Source organism: Xiphias gladius, chromosome 23, assembly GCF_016859285.1.
Source record: "Xiphias gladius isolate SHS-SW01 ecotype Sanya breed wild chromosome 23, ASM1685928v1, whole genome shotgun sequence".
In the NCBI taxonomy this organism is placed as follows: domain Eukaryota; kingdom Metazoa; phylum Chordata; class Actinopteri; order Istiophoriformes; family Xiphiidae; genus Xiphias; species Xiphias gladius.
This window is the reverse complement of record NC_053422.1, coordinates 4,418,042-4,437,838: the sequence shown is the minus strand read 5'-3', so window position 1 is coordinate 4,437,838 and position 19,797 is coordinate 4,418,042. Positions and strand designations below refer to the sequence as shown.

At 41.6% G+C, this 19,797-nt stretch overlaps 1 protein-coding gene across 3 annotated transcripts in view; it reads right to left on the bottom strand.

Annotated features, from left to right (window-relative positions):
• Positions 1-5,486: 5,486 nt before the first annotated feature.
• sec24b (SEC24 homolog B, COPII coat complex component) overlaps positions 5,487-19,797 on the bottom strand; it is a 30,674-nt gene continuing 16,363 nt past the window's right edge. For 2 of the 3 annotated variants that reach the window (XM_040120036.1, XM_040120038.1), the window contains 16 exons: positions 19,214-19,340; positions 18,926-19,035; positions 18,440-18,552; positions 18,092-18,210; positions 17,159-17,214; positions 16,317-16,523; positions 15,440-15,563; positions 14,537-14,695; positions 14,009-14,182; positions 13,391-13,501; positions 12,555-12,730; positions 11,360-11,497; positions 10,163-10,267; positions 9,333-9,425; positions 8,610-8,713; positions 5,487-6,441 (listed from right to left, as the gene is read on the bottom strand). In XM_040120036.1, the coding sequence (XP_039975970.1) occupies positions 6,327-6,441; positions 8,610-8,713; positions 9,333-9,425; positions 10,163-10,267; positions 11,360-11,497; positions 12,555-12,730; positions 13,391-13,501; positions 14,009-14,182; positions 14,537-14,695; positions 15,440-15,563; positions 16,317-16,523; positions 17,159-17,214; positions 18,092-18,210; positions 18,440-18,552; positions 18,926-19,035; positions 19,214-19,340 (2,031 nt within the window). In that variant the 3' untranslated portion in view covers positions 5,487-6,326. The remainder of the gene's footprint in view (positions 6,442-8,609; positions 8,714-9,332; positions 9,426-10,162; positions 10,268-11,359; positions 11,498-12,554; positions 12,731-13,390; positions 13,502-14,008; positions 14,183-14,536; positions 14,696-15,439; positions 15,564-16,316; positions 16,524-17,158; positions 17,215-18,091; positions 18,211-18,439; positions 18,553-18,925; positions 19,036-19,213; positions 19,341-19,797) is intronic. The other variant, XM_040120037.1, reaches the window with a different exon arrangement.

Genomic DNA, 19,797 nt, shown 5'->3' with positions numbered 1-19,797 from the left:
ATGAGAGCTGAAAACATTAATGCGGCTTCCACAGACAGGTGTTATGAAACACGGGCTTTTGTTTGTGCTCATGGAAACGTCCACTCCTGGGGTTCAACCACAAGTAATGAACTGTACCAGATAAATCTCCTGAAAAAGGATATGGACAAAAAAATGCAACCACATTTAAGTAAACCACATTTCTGTGTCTAATACTGTTAGTAGGAGAACCACAGGCATAAAAACAAAGCACATGTGGTCCTTATCTGGCCTCCGACGCATATTTTCCCTCACCGACAACAAAAAGAAGTTTTCTCTCTATTTTGACTGCTGCGTGCGACTATCTGAAGTATATCTGTTGCAACAATATCCCATTGTTTGCGTACAGGAGGAACACAGAAACCGCTTTTGAGCGAAGCCAAGACCACACTCCCAAAGAAGCTCCCACGGACAGCAGAGCGGCGTATCACAGGCAGATAACCTCAGAGTGCAAAAGACCAGAGCTGCGTATGTGTCTAACAATTCGTTTTGATTTCAGAGAGGGGAAAAGGAAGATGTGGAGTCAGCATGTAGAAGTCAGCGACGAATGCACCTCAACCCTGCTGCTGCTTTCAACGTGGTCAAACGTTGTTACGGCTGGAAAATTCACCTGTTCTTTGTTCCTGTTTACTTTTCATTACTGGTATTCGTCTATAACATACAAATAAACCACTGATACAGATTTCCGTTGTCTTGGTTTTGCTCATGATGAATAATATGTGACATTAATATATGAATATTAGTCACTATTGTTATCGTACGTCATGATTTTGTGTCATTCCTGTGACTTCTGCAGTTTCTGAGAGCTTTTAAATTTTCAACAATTTATACACATGATAATAAAAATCCTGTTGCAAAGTCCTCTGTCCCTGGTCTTTTGCCCTGGTGACTTGACCTTATCTGAACTTTTTCATTCTAAGTTTATTAAATACTGTATGGATTTCTCCCCATTTCTGGACGTGCTTTCAAAAATGTTTCCTTAACAAACATTGAAAGCACCCAACCAAGATTAACTTTCCTCGGTGGCTCATAATAACCTTGGATCACATTTATTTCCTGGCCACTGATAAAGCTTATTTATCATTTATTTAACCAGAAAGTTCCTTGTTCCTCATTGTGTATAATTCATTACGATAATTTTCCTGTAAGAGAAATTGTTGTTGAATTTAAAACTGATTCTGGCCCGCCACGACTGAAGGAATGTAACTCACAGCATTCCTTTTTTTTTTTTTTTTTTTTTAGTGTGGATGGGTCACGTCTAGCCGATACCCAATCCACTTAAAAAAAAAAAAGAAAACAAAAAGGTCGGTGTTAAACTGTCAGTACACTCTGTCCAAACTGTTTGTCGGATGCTCTGATAGCACCAAAGTGTCAGCACAAGAACCAAACCAAAAAAACCAACTAGATTTAACTAGAGGATTAGGGGACGTCTGCTCTCATTTTGGCTTCTGTTTTTTTTTTTTCTTTCTTGCTTGTCATTTGGATTTTTACTGCAGGGATTATTTCAGAGTAGTTGCTAATGGGGTAAAAATATCCAGTTGTGTGAGGAAACTCTGACTTCACGATCATAAATAAATCAAAGAGGGTCTGTAGTAAGAAGGAAAGTTGGACCAGAGTTGTGGCGGTTGGGGGGGTGGTGATGAGGAGAGGGTGATGGGGGTTGGACCGTTGGAAGTGGGAGTGTGAAGGGTTGGACCAGTTATAAACAGGAGTTTAAATATAGCTGGCAGAACAGCACTCGCTTGTTTGTTGGGTGAAAAAAAGAGAAGGAGACAAACTCACACAGGAGCACTGGTTCAACATGTTGAGTGTGACGGATTTGAAGCGCAAAGAAAATATCTGACCTTCATTTATCACGGCCTGTGCACGTGTATGAGTAGGTACATTAATGTGAGAGGAACAGACGCACAAAGACGAACATCTGGCATCACAAGTCAAATTACTTTTAGGTTTGTAAAATTTAAAACAATGCTGCTTTGGATTTCCCAATTCAAAGCAGCAGTTTTGCCAAAACCATTTTTCCAGCTGGTTGTGGCCATTTATTTCCCTCCAGCACGTTCACTCATATTTTACACCGAACTATGTTTTTCAAACATGAAAAATTAGAATGTAAGATGTCTTAAATCCAGCATTTTGCCTTCTATCTGGCTGGCACCGATGCTTGAAAAACTTCTGAGGTCCACGGTGCAGTTTTCCACGAGAAGAGCAGCAGTCAGACCATATGGGAGCCAGATCTGTTTGCGAATGGAGCAGAGAACAGTCCGCTCGCTGTTTGTGTGTTTACTGCAGGCCATTAGCTGCGGAGTATTTAACGGCTCCTTCTTGAGCAGCTTGACTCGGTTAAAAGGGCACAAGCTTAATTTTCTCACACAGGGGTCCCTCCGCAGGTCTGTGAAGCCTGAAAACAACTGGACGATGAACCCCTTATCATTTCCTGCCGTTGAGAAGTTTGGGAATTAAAAACAGCCCGTCTGAAGAAGCATGGGAAATATGTTTAAACTACGTTCATTTAACGTGCTACTGTGTTTGCTGATAAGACGTCCTCCACCTTAAAATCGGTTCGTCTTAAATTTCAAAGCATAGTTTCAGTGTCTCATGGGTGTAACTATTGTTTCAGACTTGATGGCATGAAAACAGTCAAAGATACTGAATGTGGCCTACTGGCAGCATCCATCAGAAAACATCAACGGCAGATGAGTTACTGCAGTGCATACTTGTAGAGTGAAACAGATTTTCTGACTGACGGATAAAAGATGTAATCATGCTGATCAGGCTGCAGCTTCAACTACTGAACCGATCGCAGCTTCTGCCCCGCTCGGACCTGGCACTGACACGCGTCTTGGTTGATCCGATCACAAGTGGACAGCTCTAGGTGCAGGTGTCACGGCCCGAGGACGCATCTGAGACCGTGGGCCACAATGAGGGGATGCCTACCCAACTGACGTCCTCCGCATAAGCGGATGTACGTACTTGTTCACAAACGAACACGAGTCGCGCAAATCGCGCAAACTGGCTTCGCCACGACATCCGAAAATTTCTAAAAGCCCATAGAGATGTATTACGAGTTCGTCAAACATACTCGGCTGTTCGGTTTGCCAGGAACACGCCAAGGACTAGACCCAGTTTGTACTGTTTTGATTTAATCCTGCAGACCAGGCACGGTAAGTGCACCGCTGCCTCCCGCCAGTTAAAAACAGCAACACATTTGGTCTTTGCCAACGGAATTGACGTGCGTGTTTATTTGCCTATAGAGCGGGAAGGTGAGATCCGATGGCAAGCGGTCACTCGAGGCGCACGTGAAGACGCACTTCAATGCCGGGTATGAACGGGGCCTTTTGACTGTATGTAGTGCAAGTGCAATGACTAAACATGTCAACAGTGGCATGAAGACTCTCTCGGAGTAGAGCTAGAGTTATCAGATTTTTACATCTTCAGTTGGTCTGAAATTTGACAGAAGGGGGAGTTGGGTGTAAACACTGTAAATGAAATCTGCATTTTAAAAATGGGAAACAAATAAAATATATGAGTTGTACAACAGTGGAGCCATTGTTGCAAAATAAGGGTTTCTCCAGGGGTCACCAAGTTAAATTTAAGACATAGCTCATTTATTATTATATTTTTTCAGCACTTCTAAGCAGTATATTTAAAGAAAAAGAAAGAAAAAAAAAGAAGCTTGTTTTAGCTTCAAAAAGAATATTTGATGCTTTTTTTAGTCATCTACAGTAAAAAATTAAATACCTTTAAGTTTTGGACTGATAGACGAAAAACCAAATACACACACACACAAAAAAAAAAAAAAACCCAGCTGGCGGAGAAAAGACTTAAGAATTTAAAACAAAATTTAAGAATTCAATATATAATTTTAAGGCCTTTTAACGCCTTTTTTTTTTAAGAAACTGAATTGAATGCTTTTAATTTTTTCAGGGCCTGCAGATACTTTCAAAGACAAGTCTCTACTCTAAGATGCATAGTTGAGAAGTTGAACAAAAGGAAAAGGAAAAAACTGAGAACAAAGCGGCAAAGACGCAGCGTCACTTCTGCAAACACATTTCTACAACCTCTAAGTCTTCTAAATTTATTCTTGACATATTCATCGTACTGTACCCCCTTGTCTTTTGTACCTAATACCATCCTTTTTATAATTTTATGAATATTTAATACTGCATCCTGCATATCATGAATCTGTACCTTGTAAAGCTCTTTTTAAATATGTGAGTGTGTTAAACAAAATGAAGACTGACGCTAGAACTTACTTACATACACTGTGCAAAGGTTTTTGCGTACTTCAGATGTTTAGATTTTTATCCAACACGCAGTTCCACCAGGGAGGCGTCTGATCTGTCCCAAATTCATTCTGCAGCAGGACAATGAGCCAGAACGTACAGCCAGAGTCATAAAGAACTATCTCCAGACACAAGAAGAGCTAGGAATCCTGCAACAGATGGTCTGGCCCCCACAGAGCCCTGATCTCAGCATCGTGGAGTCGGCCTGGGATTAAATGAAGAGACAGAAGACACTGAGACTGACTAAAGCCACAGGAGAACTGTGGAAAGTTCTCCATGATGCTTGGACTGGGGGCGTCAGCTTCCGGCAGTTTCTGCATGGACCGGTTTCAGGTCCCCCCCGGAACTAGTTCGCGAGACGTGCTGTCCGACGTCGGGCATCAAAAGTGTTTACGCCTGGGCCGAACTGCCACAGTGGAAGGTGGATCGATCAGGTGCCGAACACTTGTGATTTCCGACGTGGTCAGACAACATGTCGTGAAAAAACCAGTTCTCTTCTAGTAAAAACCGGCCCTCGTTGCTAACTGGTGCAATTGGAAAGGTTCAGATCCGTAAAAGGGTCCTAGATTTTCCAGTTAGTTTATGTTGAAATATACACACAATTATTCTTCACCCAAAAGTCAAACTCTTCAAATTCTACGTGAATAAATCTGGTTTTTACGTGGTCAGAAAATATATTTCTAGTTGGGTCTTACGCTGCCATAAGGCGTGTGTGGGAGTCATAGGGTCACTGAGTCGTGACGGATGATGCTAATGTGTTGAAACATTAGAGCAGTTTTTCGTGTTCTTCAAAAGCGACAGGATGTCAGAGAGTAATGAGCGACATCGGCCCGTTTCAATGATAAAGGCAGAAATCAATGCCACTGACAGTTTGTTTGGTTGAAACTGTTGGAACATGGGGCCTGACAGTAAATGGGGAAGTCAAAAGTTTTTTTTTTTTTTTCTTTCATAAACACACACAAATAGAAAATAATTGTTTTTACAACCATGAATATCTGTTAATCAATGGCACCATCATATGAAAGAAGCAGAGTTCTGTTTTTGTTTTTTATTTAATAAGCTGGTTCATAAATTATCGCACATAAAAGATTCTTTTCAATAGTTACAAAGTGGATAGCAACTTGAGTTAGCGCCTGGAAAAAAATAAAACAAAACAAATGAGAATAAGATTGTTGACAGTGGGGCTTTTTTTTTTTTTTTTTTTTTTAATGTTTGAGCTCAATAAAATCAGTTCACAAAGAGGAGCGGAGAGGAGGGAGCTGACGGGGGGTTAAATGTCCAACCACTGCTGAGTTATGTTTCCCAGTTGTCGTCTATCCTCGGACTAGCAGCAAACAGAACGTTGACATGCGTATTTGAAAGCGCATGCCGAAAAAAACAAAACAAAAAAAAACAACCGAAGGAATGCTTGTTTCTGTTTTCCAGTGTATTCAAAATTGTCTAAAAATAAAACCGAGGGAGTGAGGAAGTGAATGAATTATAAAATTTAAAAAAAAAGAAAAAAGAAAAAAAAAAAAGACCGCACTAGCTACATGTGAGGCTCACGAAAACAAATTAAAAGTAAAACGTACTAGAGTGGCATCTTCTCGGCTCCACTTTCTTCCCCCTTCTTTTCTCATGAGTGACGAATTTGACGAGAGGCTAAACGGGGGCCTGACTGTGACTAAGAGGCAGGGAGGAGACGCTGGAGGAGCGTTTTCGATAATTCATTTTGACGTGTAACAAACCTCCTGTCCCTTCATTCATTCATTTGTTCCTGGAATTCTTCGTTCTTTTCTACAAATAACCCCCTCCCTCCCCTTCTGATGGTCAAATCATGGCTGACCGATGAGCTTGGAGGGTGGATTTGTTTAATAAGACTGTTTAAAGGAAGGGGCGGTGACCCACCTCGCTACAACTGGTCTGAGGCAGCGATGGGCGCCCGTCGTTGGCTAACGCTAGTTTTCACTCTACGAAGCGGAAACCCTTCCTCGCACGGGTCTGTGGTTTCTAGTTGTTTTTTTTTTTTCTCGGTATGGTGGTGGCCTACTTGGACATTTGCTGCTGAATGTGCTGGAGAAATTCATAGTAGGAAGAAGCCGACTCAGACCGATCCTCCACCAGGTGCTGGAAGAAAGTGGCTTTAGCCGAAGCATCGTCCCTGCAGGAGGAAAAAAAACAAAAAACAAGGTGTTTAAGTGATAGCAGTGATAGCAGCACTTGGTTTGTGATTTTGGGTTCTATGCTAGGCTGGAATTGTTTGAAATTTTTCTTTTCCAGTGCCAATACAATACCTGAATTGTGGTTCTGATATCAAAACAACACCAAGTCTTTTTCCAAAACTGATCTTTGAGAAATGTATCTTTTTTTTTCTCTATAAACCCCTTTTTTCATTCAACCAAAAAAGAAACTTTTCTTCTTTGGTTGACAAGTAACAAGTTATTTGAAGACGTCATCTCGGCCTTCGGGAAAAATGAAGGCGTGCATTTTTCAGAATAACCTGACATTTTATAGACTACAATAATTCACACATGAATCGGCAAAAATGCAAAAATAAGACAGTTGCAGCCTTTGTTAGGCAGACTTCTTCTTTTAGGTGCATTCTCATTTTAGATCACTACGTCCCGTAACGTCGCCACCCACGGTACCACATGCCCTTTTTAATTCACTGATGAGGCTGGCACTCACCAGCCAGACACCAGCCCTCCTCCACAACTCCACCACTGTGGTGTAAACATGCGGCCGAGCAGCAATGCTGTGCCACGCAGGGGAGGAGCAGGAGGAAACCGAAACATTACGTCCCCCGTGGAAGCCTATACCACCGCTTACTACAATATGTGTTTACATTGGAAATAGTTTACTGGCAACGTCGGGCCGATCTCTGCTGGGAGACGGTTTCCACTTTAACATGAAACCGGTCGCGCCCCGCTTCTGTTCGGTGCCAGGCGAAAGCGGCTCTCCGGAAATGTGAGCGAGCTTTTCAGGAAAGCCGGCGAGAACAACTGCAGCGCTGTCAGATTCCGCGGCTCAAGTAACCGACTAAGGGACATGCATAACGTCCCAGTCACGTTGGCCTGGTGGCTTAGACGCGTACCATATCTAGTGTATGCTATACCTGTAGTGTCACTGGTTCAGTACCACCTAGGGTTGACTAGTTGACTAGATTTTCATTAATAGCTTACAGTATAGACAACATACCAAACGATAGGTAAACATGTCACAATTCCACCAGAGCCCAAGGTGCCTTCATTTGATCCCCTTTGTTCAACCGATTGTTTGACCAAAACTCAAATACATTCAATTTATAGTCACATAAAACAGAGAGAAGCAGCAAAAGCTCATGTTGGAGAAGATAAAAAGGAATTTAACCATTAACACATTTATCATAATTACTATATTCATTCTTACTTATCCCAGAGCCTAAAGCTTTCCCCAGAGATACCACTACAGGCGGACCGTGACCTCTGACCTCTGTATGCTGTAACTTGTGTTTTTGAATGTTTACAAACACAAATAACAGATTTTATGGATATTTGGGAAGCTTGGCGCGGTAACCTGACGGCACTCAACGTAAAACATTTTGGTTTTATACTTATTTTAAATGGGGTGAAGAAGAAAGCAGGCGTTGTGTGGTACTGTCAGTGTCCTAAAAAATAACTAAAACTGACAATAATACTGTCAAAGTATTTCAATTCTCCATCTTTCCGCTCTCGGTTTGGAAGATAAACTTTACTGATTTCACACTGCGATCGCAGCATCGGCGCAAGTAAAGGCAATGAATTGCTCTAAAAAACATTTGCGCCTGTCTCTCAAAGTTACTACGTTTTTCTCCTCTCCAATGAAATTCAATCTCAGGGACACTGTCACGATAATGTGCCCTCCAACGTCCACAACCTCCTCACTTCTTGCAGCTACTACTGTTTGCATACAGAGGAACTGAAACTCATTTTGCCATCACAGTGACCTGAGGTCGCTGTAGAAAAAGAAGAAAACTGCCTCTTTATAGGCAGGTTACCACCTCCCTGTTTTCAACTTGTGCATAAATCTGGGGGAAAAAAAAAAAAAGAAAGAAAAAAAAATTTTTTCACACTTGGCTGAGGTGGAAAAGTTGGTGTATCGAAAAACGCAAAATGTGACATAGTGCAATGGAATTCGCAAACAAATCATGGCGTACATTCAAACATGTGACTGAAGAGACTGAAAACATAAGATCAGTGTGGGGCGATGAGGAGAGTGTAACAGTCAGTCAAAATTTGGGCCACGTTGGGATGGAAAACATGTTTCGGCGGCACAAGTCAGATTTTAATCCAGGTATGAAGCAGTTCTTACTTGACGACGTGTATTGTCGAGCTGAACGCTCTGTTGTCCTGCAGCCAGTCGAGGAAGGCTCGCACTCTCTCGGACAGAGGAGTCTCCAGCTCAGGAATGTGACTCTGGGATTGATAGAGAACGAGAGGAGAACCAAAACGTCAACAGCATCGTTTTCAGATAGGAAACAGATGACGTAGAGTCACACAGTCATCTAGAAATGTGCCTGTGGTTTGAAATGTGCGGTTCGTAGGTGGCTCTGGGACGCATCTCCCCCTTTGTAGAAAAATAAAATAAACAGCATAAACGAGTGCTGACAGTGGCTCTTTGTTCTGGGTGTTGCCATCATGCCCACGGTGTGGTAATGACAGAGCTTTCTAGGTAGCCGCACGGTTTGTTAGAAGGCAGAACAGCCACACCAGCAAATCTGTTATTTTTTTTCTACAATGCAAACTGAAATGCAGTGCTCTTTTACTGTTAAGTAAAACTGTGACTCATTTTCGGGGGGGGTGGGTGTACAATGCAGCATTGCATCATTCGTTCAGCAGTTAACTGGGCGTTGGTGTTTGTGTCAGATCAAGATGTACAACAATACGGCCGTTTCCCTAATCACAGTTAATCTCCGGACGTGTTTGATGAGGACGACACCTCCTCCCTGAATAAACTGATTATAAAATCATCATCCTTCTGAATAGAAAGCTGCTCGATTTACTAAAATCTCCTATCCGAGTTTGCCTCGCTGACCATGTTGGGGGGTACTGAAGCGTAGTTGGGGCAGCCCAGGACATCTCGTACGAACATCTCGTTGCAGCATTTGCCGATCCACAGGTAAAACACCTGCAGACAGAAGGAGAGAGCAGCGTCAGTACGGAGTGTCACGTTTTTCCTGACACAGACTAAAAAGGCCCCTAGGTCTTTGTTTCAGATCTCAAGTAAGGATCAAAATATCAGGAATTAAAAATGAACTTAAAGTATTTCAGAGCCCAAGGTGACGTCTTAAGATGTGTTGTTTTGTCCAAAATCCAGAAGATATTCAGTTTACTGTCATACAACAAAACCACGTAACAGTATTTCAAACACCCACAACCACCTTGCAGGGATAAAACTGTTCATAACTGACACTTAGCTCTGGTATTCAGTGTCTTTGAATTAAATTCTTTCCTTTAAAAAAAAAATAAATAAATAAATAAACTACAATGACTCAAGTTTCATAGTTGGGGTGGAAAACCCCCTTTAATTATATTATGTGACACTAGAATTCAGCTACGATTGGGCTGGAAATGCTGCTTTCGTTGCTATGTTGACGCTCAAAATGAGACGATAAATGCGAACACGAGGGCTTGCCCAGCCCTTAACTTCTCCTTCTTATAGGCCACAATGACACTAACACTTGCCTTTCATTTACTTACACAAGTTGACAATTATATACACTTGTGGCAAAATACGAAAAAACTTTTGAAAAAAAGAGAAATAAAACGAAAAAAAGAGAAATAAACTCGACATCCATGAGAAAAACCTTGAAAAACCCACTTCTCTGTAAAGTGCTTTAGCAATAAATAACACTGAACGCTTACGGTGCCACAGTCCATGAGGAAAGCTCCATCTCTGCTCAGCCTCTCGGCAGACAGGTGGAGCAGATGAGGTTGTGGAACCACTGTGTCGTTCAGATGGAGCGCCCCCTGCAGGTCACACGGAAGCGGTGAAACAGATTAGATGGAGGACACGCAGCCTTGTTCCTCCTCTTGTTTTTCAAACTTGCGTTTCAGGAGCAGAATCGCCTCAATTGAACGGTATTTAAAAAGTACGTAACATATGCGCAGTGAGAGTTGTTAAATCACTTTAAAGTTCAGAGTGACAGCAGCGCTTTACGTACAGTAGAGAGTAGCTACATCCTGTACTTTGTTACTGGATATGTTTAACACAATTATAGACTGAACAGATGCTTTTATTTTTATTTTTTCCCCTTAACACTCACATATTATTCCAAAGCCCGCATCTCACGCACCCAAAACCCTATTTGAAGACAATTATAATATTTAATATAGACTTAAATATCGCTCCAGAAGCTTAGGATGGTTATGATGAAACACGCCAATGCCCAAAGTTTCCAAATAATTAAAAGAAAAAAAAAAAAAAAAATCAAATTATGCTTAAGCTCAATTATTCAAGTAGCTTAAAAAAGTGACGACAACAAACACGTTGCGACCAATGCACAACATGTTTAAAGGAATGTAACTAAGTACTTTCATTAACGTACTTTTAATGCTACTTTATATTTTTACTCAACTACAATTCAGAGATAAATAATACACTTTTTACTTTTATTTAGTAGGTATGGTTACTAGCTACTTTTCAGATTAAGATTTAACAACATTTGATCATCTTGTATAATAGGATGAATTGGTAGATTAAACTATGTAATAGTATATAAAACTGACTTAGCTCCACCTTGAACATATTGAAACTACATGTTAATGCATCAGTAATAATGATAAATATGATAAAACAACACTCTGAGGGCCTATTGCATAATTCCTTTTGATACTTCATGTACATTTTGCTGCTAATATTTATATTCTTTACTTGTAATAGATTATTTATACTGTGGTATTTTGCTATTTTTACTTCAGTAAAAGATCTCAGTACTTTTTTCCCCCCACCACTGGTTATGACTGTTGCTGAGCTCAAAGCCAGTTCAGGTGTGCTGGTTTCAGTCACTTCGACTTAGCCGACCCATCATTCAAATATCATTTAGCTCAGTCTTGTCCTACCTGGTCTGACATGTTGTCCAGCCTGTACAGGTCAGGATGAACCATTCGCATCAGCTGCTGCAGCGGCTGCGTCTTGAACTCACACATGGCAAAGACCCGCTCGTCCAGCCGCGTGCTGGTGCCTGTCCGCAACGCTTTCTGGAAAGAAATACAAATGTTGTGGTTTTTTTTTTTTTGTGTTTGTTTTTTTAACTTGAAGGTGTGAAAATGGAATGTATGTTTAATTGACTGTAAATCCCCCTGAGGCCAATTTGTGATTTTGGGCTTTGTAAATAAAATTGACTTGAATTAACTTATTTCTATACCATCTTCATCTTTTTTCCAGCATTTTACTGCTTGACAGTCACAAAATTGTACTAAGGAACTCCACAGTAAAACAGTCTTCTGTCAGCTGTCTCTTTCTCCGTCTCTGATCTGATTTTACAAAAATTTGAGAACTCAAACAAGCAACGCTTACAAATACTAATAAAACAAATCCCTATAAGGTGGATTAAATAGAGGCTGCCTCAAAAAAATAAAGGAGGAATCAAGTTCTAATAACATTTCAACTTCTTATCATCAAGAATAATAGTCCATATGTAATTTAATTCGATTTTTGTTGTTACCTAGTAGTTTTTATTGCTCCGTTAGGGATCATGAATGGTTTAGGGTGTGCACTAACGTGACCTATTGGGTTATTTGTCTCAGATGACGCAAAGGGTGTGAGCTCGTGTCTGAATGTGGACACACCCTGGGTGTATGAATGGACAAGTTTTGGGTGGATGAATAGTCATTGACTGTGTAGGGAGTGTGTGTGACTGTAAATCGGCCTTATTAGTGTGTGTGTGTGTGTGTGTGGGTGTGTGGGTGTGTGGGTGTGTGGGTGTGTGGGTGTGTGGGTGTGTGGGTGTGTGTGGGTGTGTGTGTGGGTGTGTGTGTGTTTGTGTGTGTTTGTGTGTGTTTGTGTGTGTTTGTGTATACGACATTTTGAACCCCAGGTAAAGCGTGTGTAGTGATGATGTAAATGCAGTTCACATTATCAGATGTGCAATATAGCTATAGAGGTGGATTACTGTGTGTTTATATACAACTTCAACTTTTGTATGTGTGGCTCTAAATGTTTTAAGTGTGTGTGTGTGTGTAAAGCCTGTAATTAACTTGGGTATTAAGTGTGCTACTGTGTCTTTATGCGCCGACTCCTGTAAAGCAGCCACACCTGTTTGAGCAGAGCGAGGATGTAAAGAGGGAAGAGGTGCATGGAGGCGGGGACGACGAGTCCAGACTGCTGCAGGTTCGACACGTTGCTCTTGTAGGCGGTCACCAAGTCCACCACGGCGTTCACCAGGGCATCTCGAGCGTCGGACAGGCTGGACGATATCGACCGGTCGATGGCTGGAGATAAGAACGCACAAAAGACAGGATGAAGGGGAGTAAGTCCACCTCTGAAATGGCTATAAAACTCCTGCATCTCCTAAGGGGGATAAAGCAGTTCACCGAGTGTGATGCCTTTTACAATGTTGCCATTCGTAACCAAACACTGTCATAGAGTTTACACTGTGACCATTTTCAAAACCACGATAAAGAGTTTCAGATCTTTTGATCTATTTTTCCAGTGCCGTAGTTTTAATCATTTCCGTACTTAAACTCGCCGGAGTTGTTAAGGTCATAACAGTGATCCCCAAAGTTTAATATATTACTGTATGGAAATGAACGGAAACCGGTGGCTGCCTAGAAGTTGGAAAAGCCTGAAACATTACAGCATGGTTTTCAGATCGGTCAGCAGCAATGTAAAATGCACATCACTGGTATGACCCTTAATAACCACGATCTCCATTGTTTGCTATCACCAGAAGAATTTTGCAGAGCGAAATATTTCCATTTTGGTGCTTGATAATACATTTAAAAATGTAAATTTTACATGATCATTTTTAAGTCAATCACAGTGAAACACAGGGCAAATTTTCAGATAATCGCAAAAAGGTTAATACTTTGCAAGTCAAAGCAAAGTACTGAAAGGGGGTTGACATTTAAGTTTCTCTGTTACAGACTCACCCATGTTGGCTAGCAGACAAGTGATAGCTTGGACATCAGCCCCCGCATACACGTCACTGAGCTGGGTGACTACCGGCAGACACAGAGTGTGAACTCGGATACGCCTCTTTCCTACGGGGACAGTTGGGTGGACAATCAAAGACAGAAATGCAGCTGTTCGTTTGTTTTAAGCTGCTTGGAAAAGAGATTTGAGCAAGGAAAAGAACTGAAAACTAACAATCTTCTAACAATTCACGGCATCTTTCTCAACTTTTGACATGTTAGCCAAGGAGGCTAAACGAACCTAAAAAAAAAGCCATGTGCAAATAGCTGTATTAGCATCATCCCAGCTGTAGATCATTTGTCAGCATACAAAACCGTTAATCAAATGATGGCTTAATGCTCAACTTTTTGGGGGAAAACGTTTTGTTTCGCAGTAACATTCCTCCACATGTTCAAACCCTGAAATCAGCCAGAATAACTACAAGCTCATTACTGTTGGCCGCTGGAGCAGGCGAGTTTTTAAAGGTCTTAAAGGGTCGAAGTAGTGCGGTGGTGAAGAATGTACTGTGCTCACTGAATCACAGATTTCCTCACAATGATCAAAGTGTGTGTGTGTGTGTGAGAGAGTTTGTGTACCTTTATTGGAGGTGTAGAGCAGAGCAGCCTGGAAGCAGGCCAGAGATGAGTCTGCCAGAGAGTCTTCAATTGACATCTGGACAGCGAAGGCAGAGTCTGGGTTCACATTGGCCAGGGACAGCAGGTCGGTGGAGCGCACAAAGAAGTTGCCGTGGAACGTGTGGATGGATAAACCTGAGGGCAAGCGAACAAGATGGCGGGGACAAAAATTATGTTAAAAAAAAAAAAGAAAAAAGAAATCGATGTAAAATTAGTGCAGAGAACAACCTCAAATGCAAAAGCATGCCAGACATTAAGGTCAACAGATGCGAAGATGAAAATTAACACAGCAGGTTGTGGAAGCATACAGCTCTGCAAGCTGCAGGTAGGAGGAATTTTGCTTCGCTCAAACACAGAGTGCAGCTGTGAGCACTGAAATAACAGACACATCTGAGACAATCTGATCTCAAGTGACATAGGAAGGAATTTCTCATATGGGGTAACAAACATCTGGAGGGACAGCGTGAGTGCCTCCTGTAATCAAGTTACCTTTAGTGCATCGTATTCTCATAACCGCCTCGAAGCCAATCTTCCTGGTGAGGTAGCGCTCGAGATCCTTTTGGAACTTCTCCAGTTGTGCCGGGTTGTGTATGTAATGAAAGGAGGGGTAGTAAAAGATGCTGCCCGCTGAATACTTGGAGATACAAGCTGGAGAACGGGAGTAGGGAAAGAAGAAAAGGTATTTATGTGCAAACAATAGAGGGGTACAAACTTTCCTGGAGGTTCTCAAACATTTTCTGTCAAACTCTGAGTTCAATCACACACAGAAATCTCCTTTAAATTCTACTATTTAGCATTTTAATGTTAGCATTATGCTTAAAAGGAACGCTCCACTAGAATTCTGTCTGTTGAGTATCAAACACTCACCCACATAAGCTTGATTGGGGACTCAACAAAAAGTCTATAGCTAGCTCCCTTTAAAGACTGCAGATGTAGCCAGCTTTGATTCACAGCTGATACACTGGATTCCAGTAATAAACCGGAACATACTGATCAGCCCTGGAGAAGTGGATTATGCTGCAGTAGTGGTTTGAAAAGTTTTGAGGGACATTTTAATGCTTTTTCTTTTCTTTGCTGTCCGTCAGAATCTCTGGTCTTGGTATTAGAATCCATTGTAAGTGACCATTGCTACCACGCTTTTCAGAACCACCTTTTAAGCCCACAGTGACTGTTTGAATGAAAAGAGAGTAGAATAGTAAAACAAAGAACACCTGCGGCTGATTCGTGCAATATCATGAACCTATGTAACAAGCTGTAACTTTGACCTGGTTACCCATGCAACAGCTGTGAAGATATTTCCCTCTGAATCAAAGTACCGCAACGACATATAAACAGACCAACTGACAGTGGCTAAGGAGATGGTCGGTGAGGTTAGGGTGTAGGTGATATTACCTAGCGAGGCAAGGTCGGCGTACTGGGAGCTGAGCAGGAAAAGATCCACCCCAATCTGCTGTCCCGAGCAGTCCAGTGCGAGTTTCTTGTAGAAGTCTGTGGCGGGGCCGAGGTGCTGCACTCCCTGGGAAGATACAGACTTGTCACAAAAAAAAAATTCCCCCCTGCTGTTCTGTTTTCTGATCTGTTCAGAAAGTAAGGGAAGAAACCACCACCAACAGAACCATGGAAGGTTTTTTGGATTTAAATCATCCACAAAGTGATGTACGACGTCATTTGTAAATGGATGGAGACTGAGGACATATAATTTGTACCCCTTTTTCGTTGCTGGCCTCAAAATTCACCAGAAAGCACAGAATCTAAAGAACAGGAAATCACTTTCCCTGAGAAGCACATCTGTTCTCAGTTAATTTAATTTATGATTTTTGGATGCCACTGCATTAACTTCTTGGCCGGTTTTTTCAGATCAAAAATAGAAAGCAGTGTTCTGTCTCTAACCTGAAATATGGGATCCAATTGTGATGTTGTGGCGGGTAATAAGACTGAGTTGTGGCAGGAATATAAATATGACAGTACTGAAAATGCCAGGACAATGATTACAAAACCACAAGGGGGATTTTTAATCTGGCTGTATTTCATCTGTCCTATGGTTTGGTTTAGGAGTCATAAACCAGGACACCTCGATCATTTAGGTGTCCCATTCCATTTGAAAAATGCAGCTGGCTGGTAAAATGATAAGACGAGAACACTGCGGTTAAAATGTAGCTGCTGCCGTCTTTGGAAGGAGAAGGCACAACACTGCTGAACAACACAAAGGGCGGCACCTCCAGAAACTCAAAGTGTGCCCAGAACAGCGAAATGTCTGTCTCATCCATACCTTAGTACTCGAGCGCTGGTTTGGGTCTTCCCTTGATTGCAGCATACCAGCACCCAGCGTGGGCAGCTGGGTCTGGAAAACTGTGACGCGGCCTCCGGTGGGTGACATGAGCTTGAAGGCGGCCTGCAACGCCGGGCCGACTGCGCTGTGGGTCTCCCTGCTCTGACTGAACATGGCCGGCAGCGAGGTCAGCAGGTCCTTCACCAGCTGGAGGAGGGAAGTGAGGAAGATAGAAAATGAAAGAAGTAGGGAATGAGGAAATTTGTGACACTGATGGAATTGAAAAGAAATAATTCTCATTAAATTCAAGACCTTATTTGTTGGACACATTGTACATTTTAGCCTTATACTTATTGTTACTTATGGTACATTTTATAGTAGCTCCTTTTTTACATTTGCTCCCTTTCAGCCGCTTAATTTTGCACAATCTACTGGGGCGGTAACAAAGCATTTCACTGCACACTGTCCTTGTACGACTGAGCATGAGACAACATTTAACTTTGAATGTAATAAGGAGAGGAGCAGGGAGAGAGACGGATGAGACAAGGGCATGAGCACGAAGAAGGGGAAGGGAATAGAGGAGAGAATGGATGGATGAAGGACAGGGGGATAGAGAAGGCAGAGCAGATAGGGAGGTTAAGAGCAGGGGGAAGGAAAGAATCAATGAAGGGAAAAGAAAGAGGAATATGAGAAATAAACGGGAATGGTGGAGACGAGAGAGAAAAATCCAACAGGTTTTGCACCCAAATGCACTCAAACCTGAAAAAGTGCAAGACAGCTATTATGATATCTATCAAAGAGGGTCAGGAACACATTTATATCCACAAAGAAGAACAGTGTACCTCTTTGCTATCCTTTAGGTTCACCATCAGACTGTCATGAGACGGTATGAAGACATCTGCAAGAGGAAAAAGTGACGCAAACCAAAGCAGAAAGCTTTATCAGAGTTTTCACAAAATATTCAGAACATATGAAAATAGAAAAATGTACCCAAGCGAGACCTTCCCACTCCTACTGGACACGTAGGCTAATAGAGCTGCTCTGTTCCAGTAGCATTTGACTGTTACTAATCTAATTTCTTTTAAACATCAGGAGGCAATTTAAAGTCACTGTGAGTAATTCATCCTTTCTGCAAATTAAAACGTCATTTCTCCACAGTCTTTTAATCAATTCAACCAAGATTTTATTACTAAACCCACAATTATTTGGTTAACAATTGTCCTTTAGAGCTGTTAGTCTCAATCGTTTAGTTGCTCATAGTTTGACCTTTGAAGAAAAAAATCACTGCTTTCACTAGTGACAGAGATGAAGTTACAATTCGCCCCAATTCACAGTAAAATATGATCGTAAATGTCACGTTCCACATCAGCTGGTGACAATTTTTAGGCGAATTTATGGGCCTCTCTTAAGTCAACGTCTTTTCCTATACTCCAATTAATTTGGAACATACTCTACTATCAAGACAGCAAATTCTACACATAACATGCTACATATTATGTGTAGAATCTGTAAAGGAAACAGAACTGAAAATGAACGGTATTAAATATTTTCTGTGAGAAATCTATTAAAGATTCCTTGAAAACTAATTTATATTTGACAAAGAAGACCTGGCAGTCCAGTGTCTTCATTATTATACCCACACGTTGGCAGGAGTCCCACAAAGTTAGTTTTTTTTTGTGACTGGCGCCACCTACCATCAGCGGTTAAAAACAGCAAAGTTACTTTGGCTCCTGGTGACGTGAAATCTAAATCCTGATTCCTGTTACCAGACGTACCATCTATGTCAGACACCACCAGCATTTGTGGCTGGGATAGTCCCTCCTGGAGGTTGTAGAAGTGGATTGTGCTGTCAAAGGTGAGGAAGCCAACCCTGGTGCGTGTATCCCCGGGCAACCTGAAGCACATAACAACCTTTTGTCAAGAAAAATGACTAGTGACAGCTGTTCATAACATCTGCTTGTTTTCATCTTCTACTTTTTCCCGATTTATGAAGAAATCATACTGAAATAATATTTGGGAGAGTTGACGATTTAAGTTTCTCTGCTTGTGATTTACTGCGATAATTCAGACAACAAACAAAACTCATCAACCAACCGCATTACAGTTGTATCAACAGTACTCACTTATCCAGGTTCTCAAGAAGGGATTCACAGAAGTACTTCAGGTAGCCTCCTTCCACAGCGTTGTGAGACACATCGAGGACAAACAGGTAGACCGCCGGCTGAGGAGGTCGCAACTTAATGCACGAAAAGTTGTACAAAAACGCACAATTAGTGGGGATCCAATGAACTTGATACGGTCTAATAAACAGCTGACTGAATATGAAAATGCAGATATTGTTACATTACTAATTTGAAGTATGAGTTAATGTAAGAGTTCATTTTTGTTTTTAATTCAGTAAAGTTTCACCTTACGCGCAGGTACCCTCTTTTGTCTGTTAAATCAAAGTTCATATGCACACACTAGCCTTCAGACGCTGTAGCCCCAAGACAAGACTGCTCTCTAGTGGACTACACAAAAATTCCTAACTGCACAACCACCTTTATACATCAAAAATTCCCCATTCTACAAGAAGATCCAAAAGCTTAAGGACAGAAGAGACATCTCACCATGTAGTCTGAGGAGGCAATGAACTCCACAGTGGAGTTTTGAACCTCTGGTCTTTTGTGGGGTTCGCCATACGACCGGGTGACTGGGTTATACATAAACTCATCTGGAACTGAACGAGAAAGAATAGAAGCGAGTAAAGCCTCTGCAATATTAATTAGAAAACAACGTGATACTGAATTAACAGAAATATAGGATTGGACTGCTGAAAACAGAACATGAAACAGAAGAAGATGAGGAAAGTCAAGAATATTAGTGACACTGGGAATAACATCCGACTGGACTCATACCATCATTGACCCGGTAGCAGAGGTTACACTTCCACCTGCGCTGGTCCAGGAAGGTGACAAAGGGATTGATGTAGGTGCGACAGGAGCGACAGCGCACGATCGTGTTCGACGTGATGACCGGTAACTGCTGCGGAGGAGGAAAAGGGCGAGTGAAAATGGAGTAACTACTCAGAAAAAAAACAAACAAACAAACACACAAACAGTGTCTTGTGAGATAAATGTTTTAGACCCCCCCCCCACACACAAGTTTTGGTCCTCAAAACTTCTTTTTTCAATAATGACCTTTTCATTCCTCTATTCATGACTCAACAAACGACTGAAGATAAGCTTTGTTTCAGTTTCTTAGGGAATGTGACTGAACAAATCTTTGCAGCTGTTGTCCTCGTTTGACCCACATTTTTGTCTGTTTTTTCTTATGTTTCTGTGATTGTATTCTCAAGGACTTCTCCTGTTGTTGTACCAGACTCACTGTAAATTTTCTACACTTTGACTGCGCTATAAATACATGTTAAGGTTATTCTTCAGTACACCTCAAAGCCACACTGTGTGTTGTTGTACTAATCGTGTTCTCCTGCAATTTACCA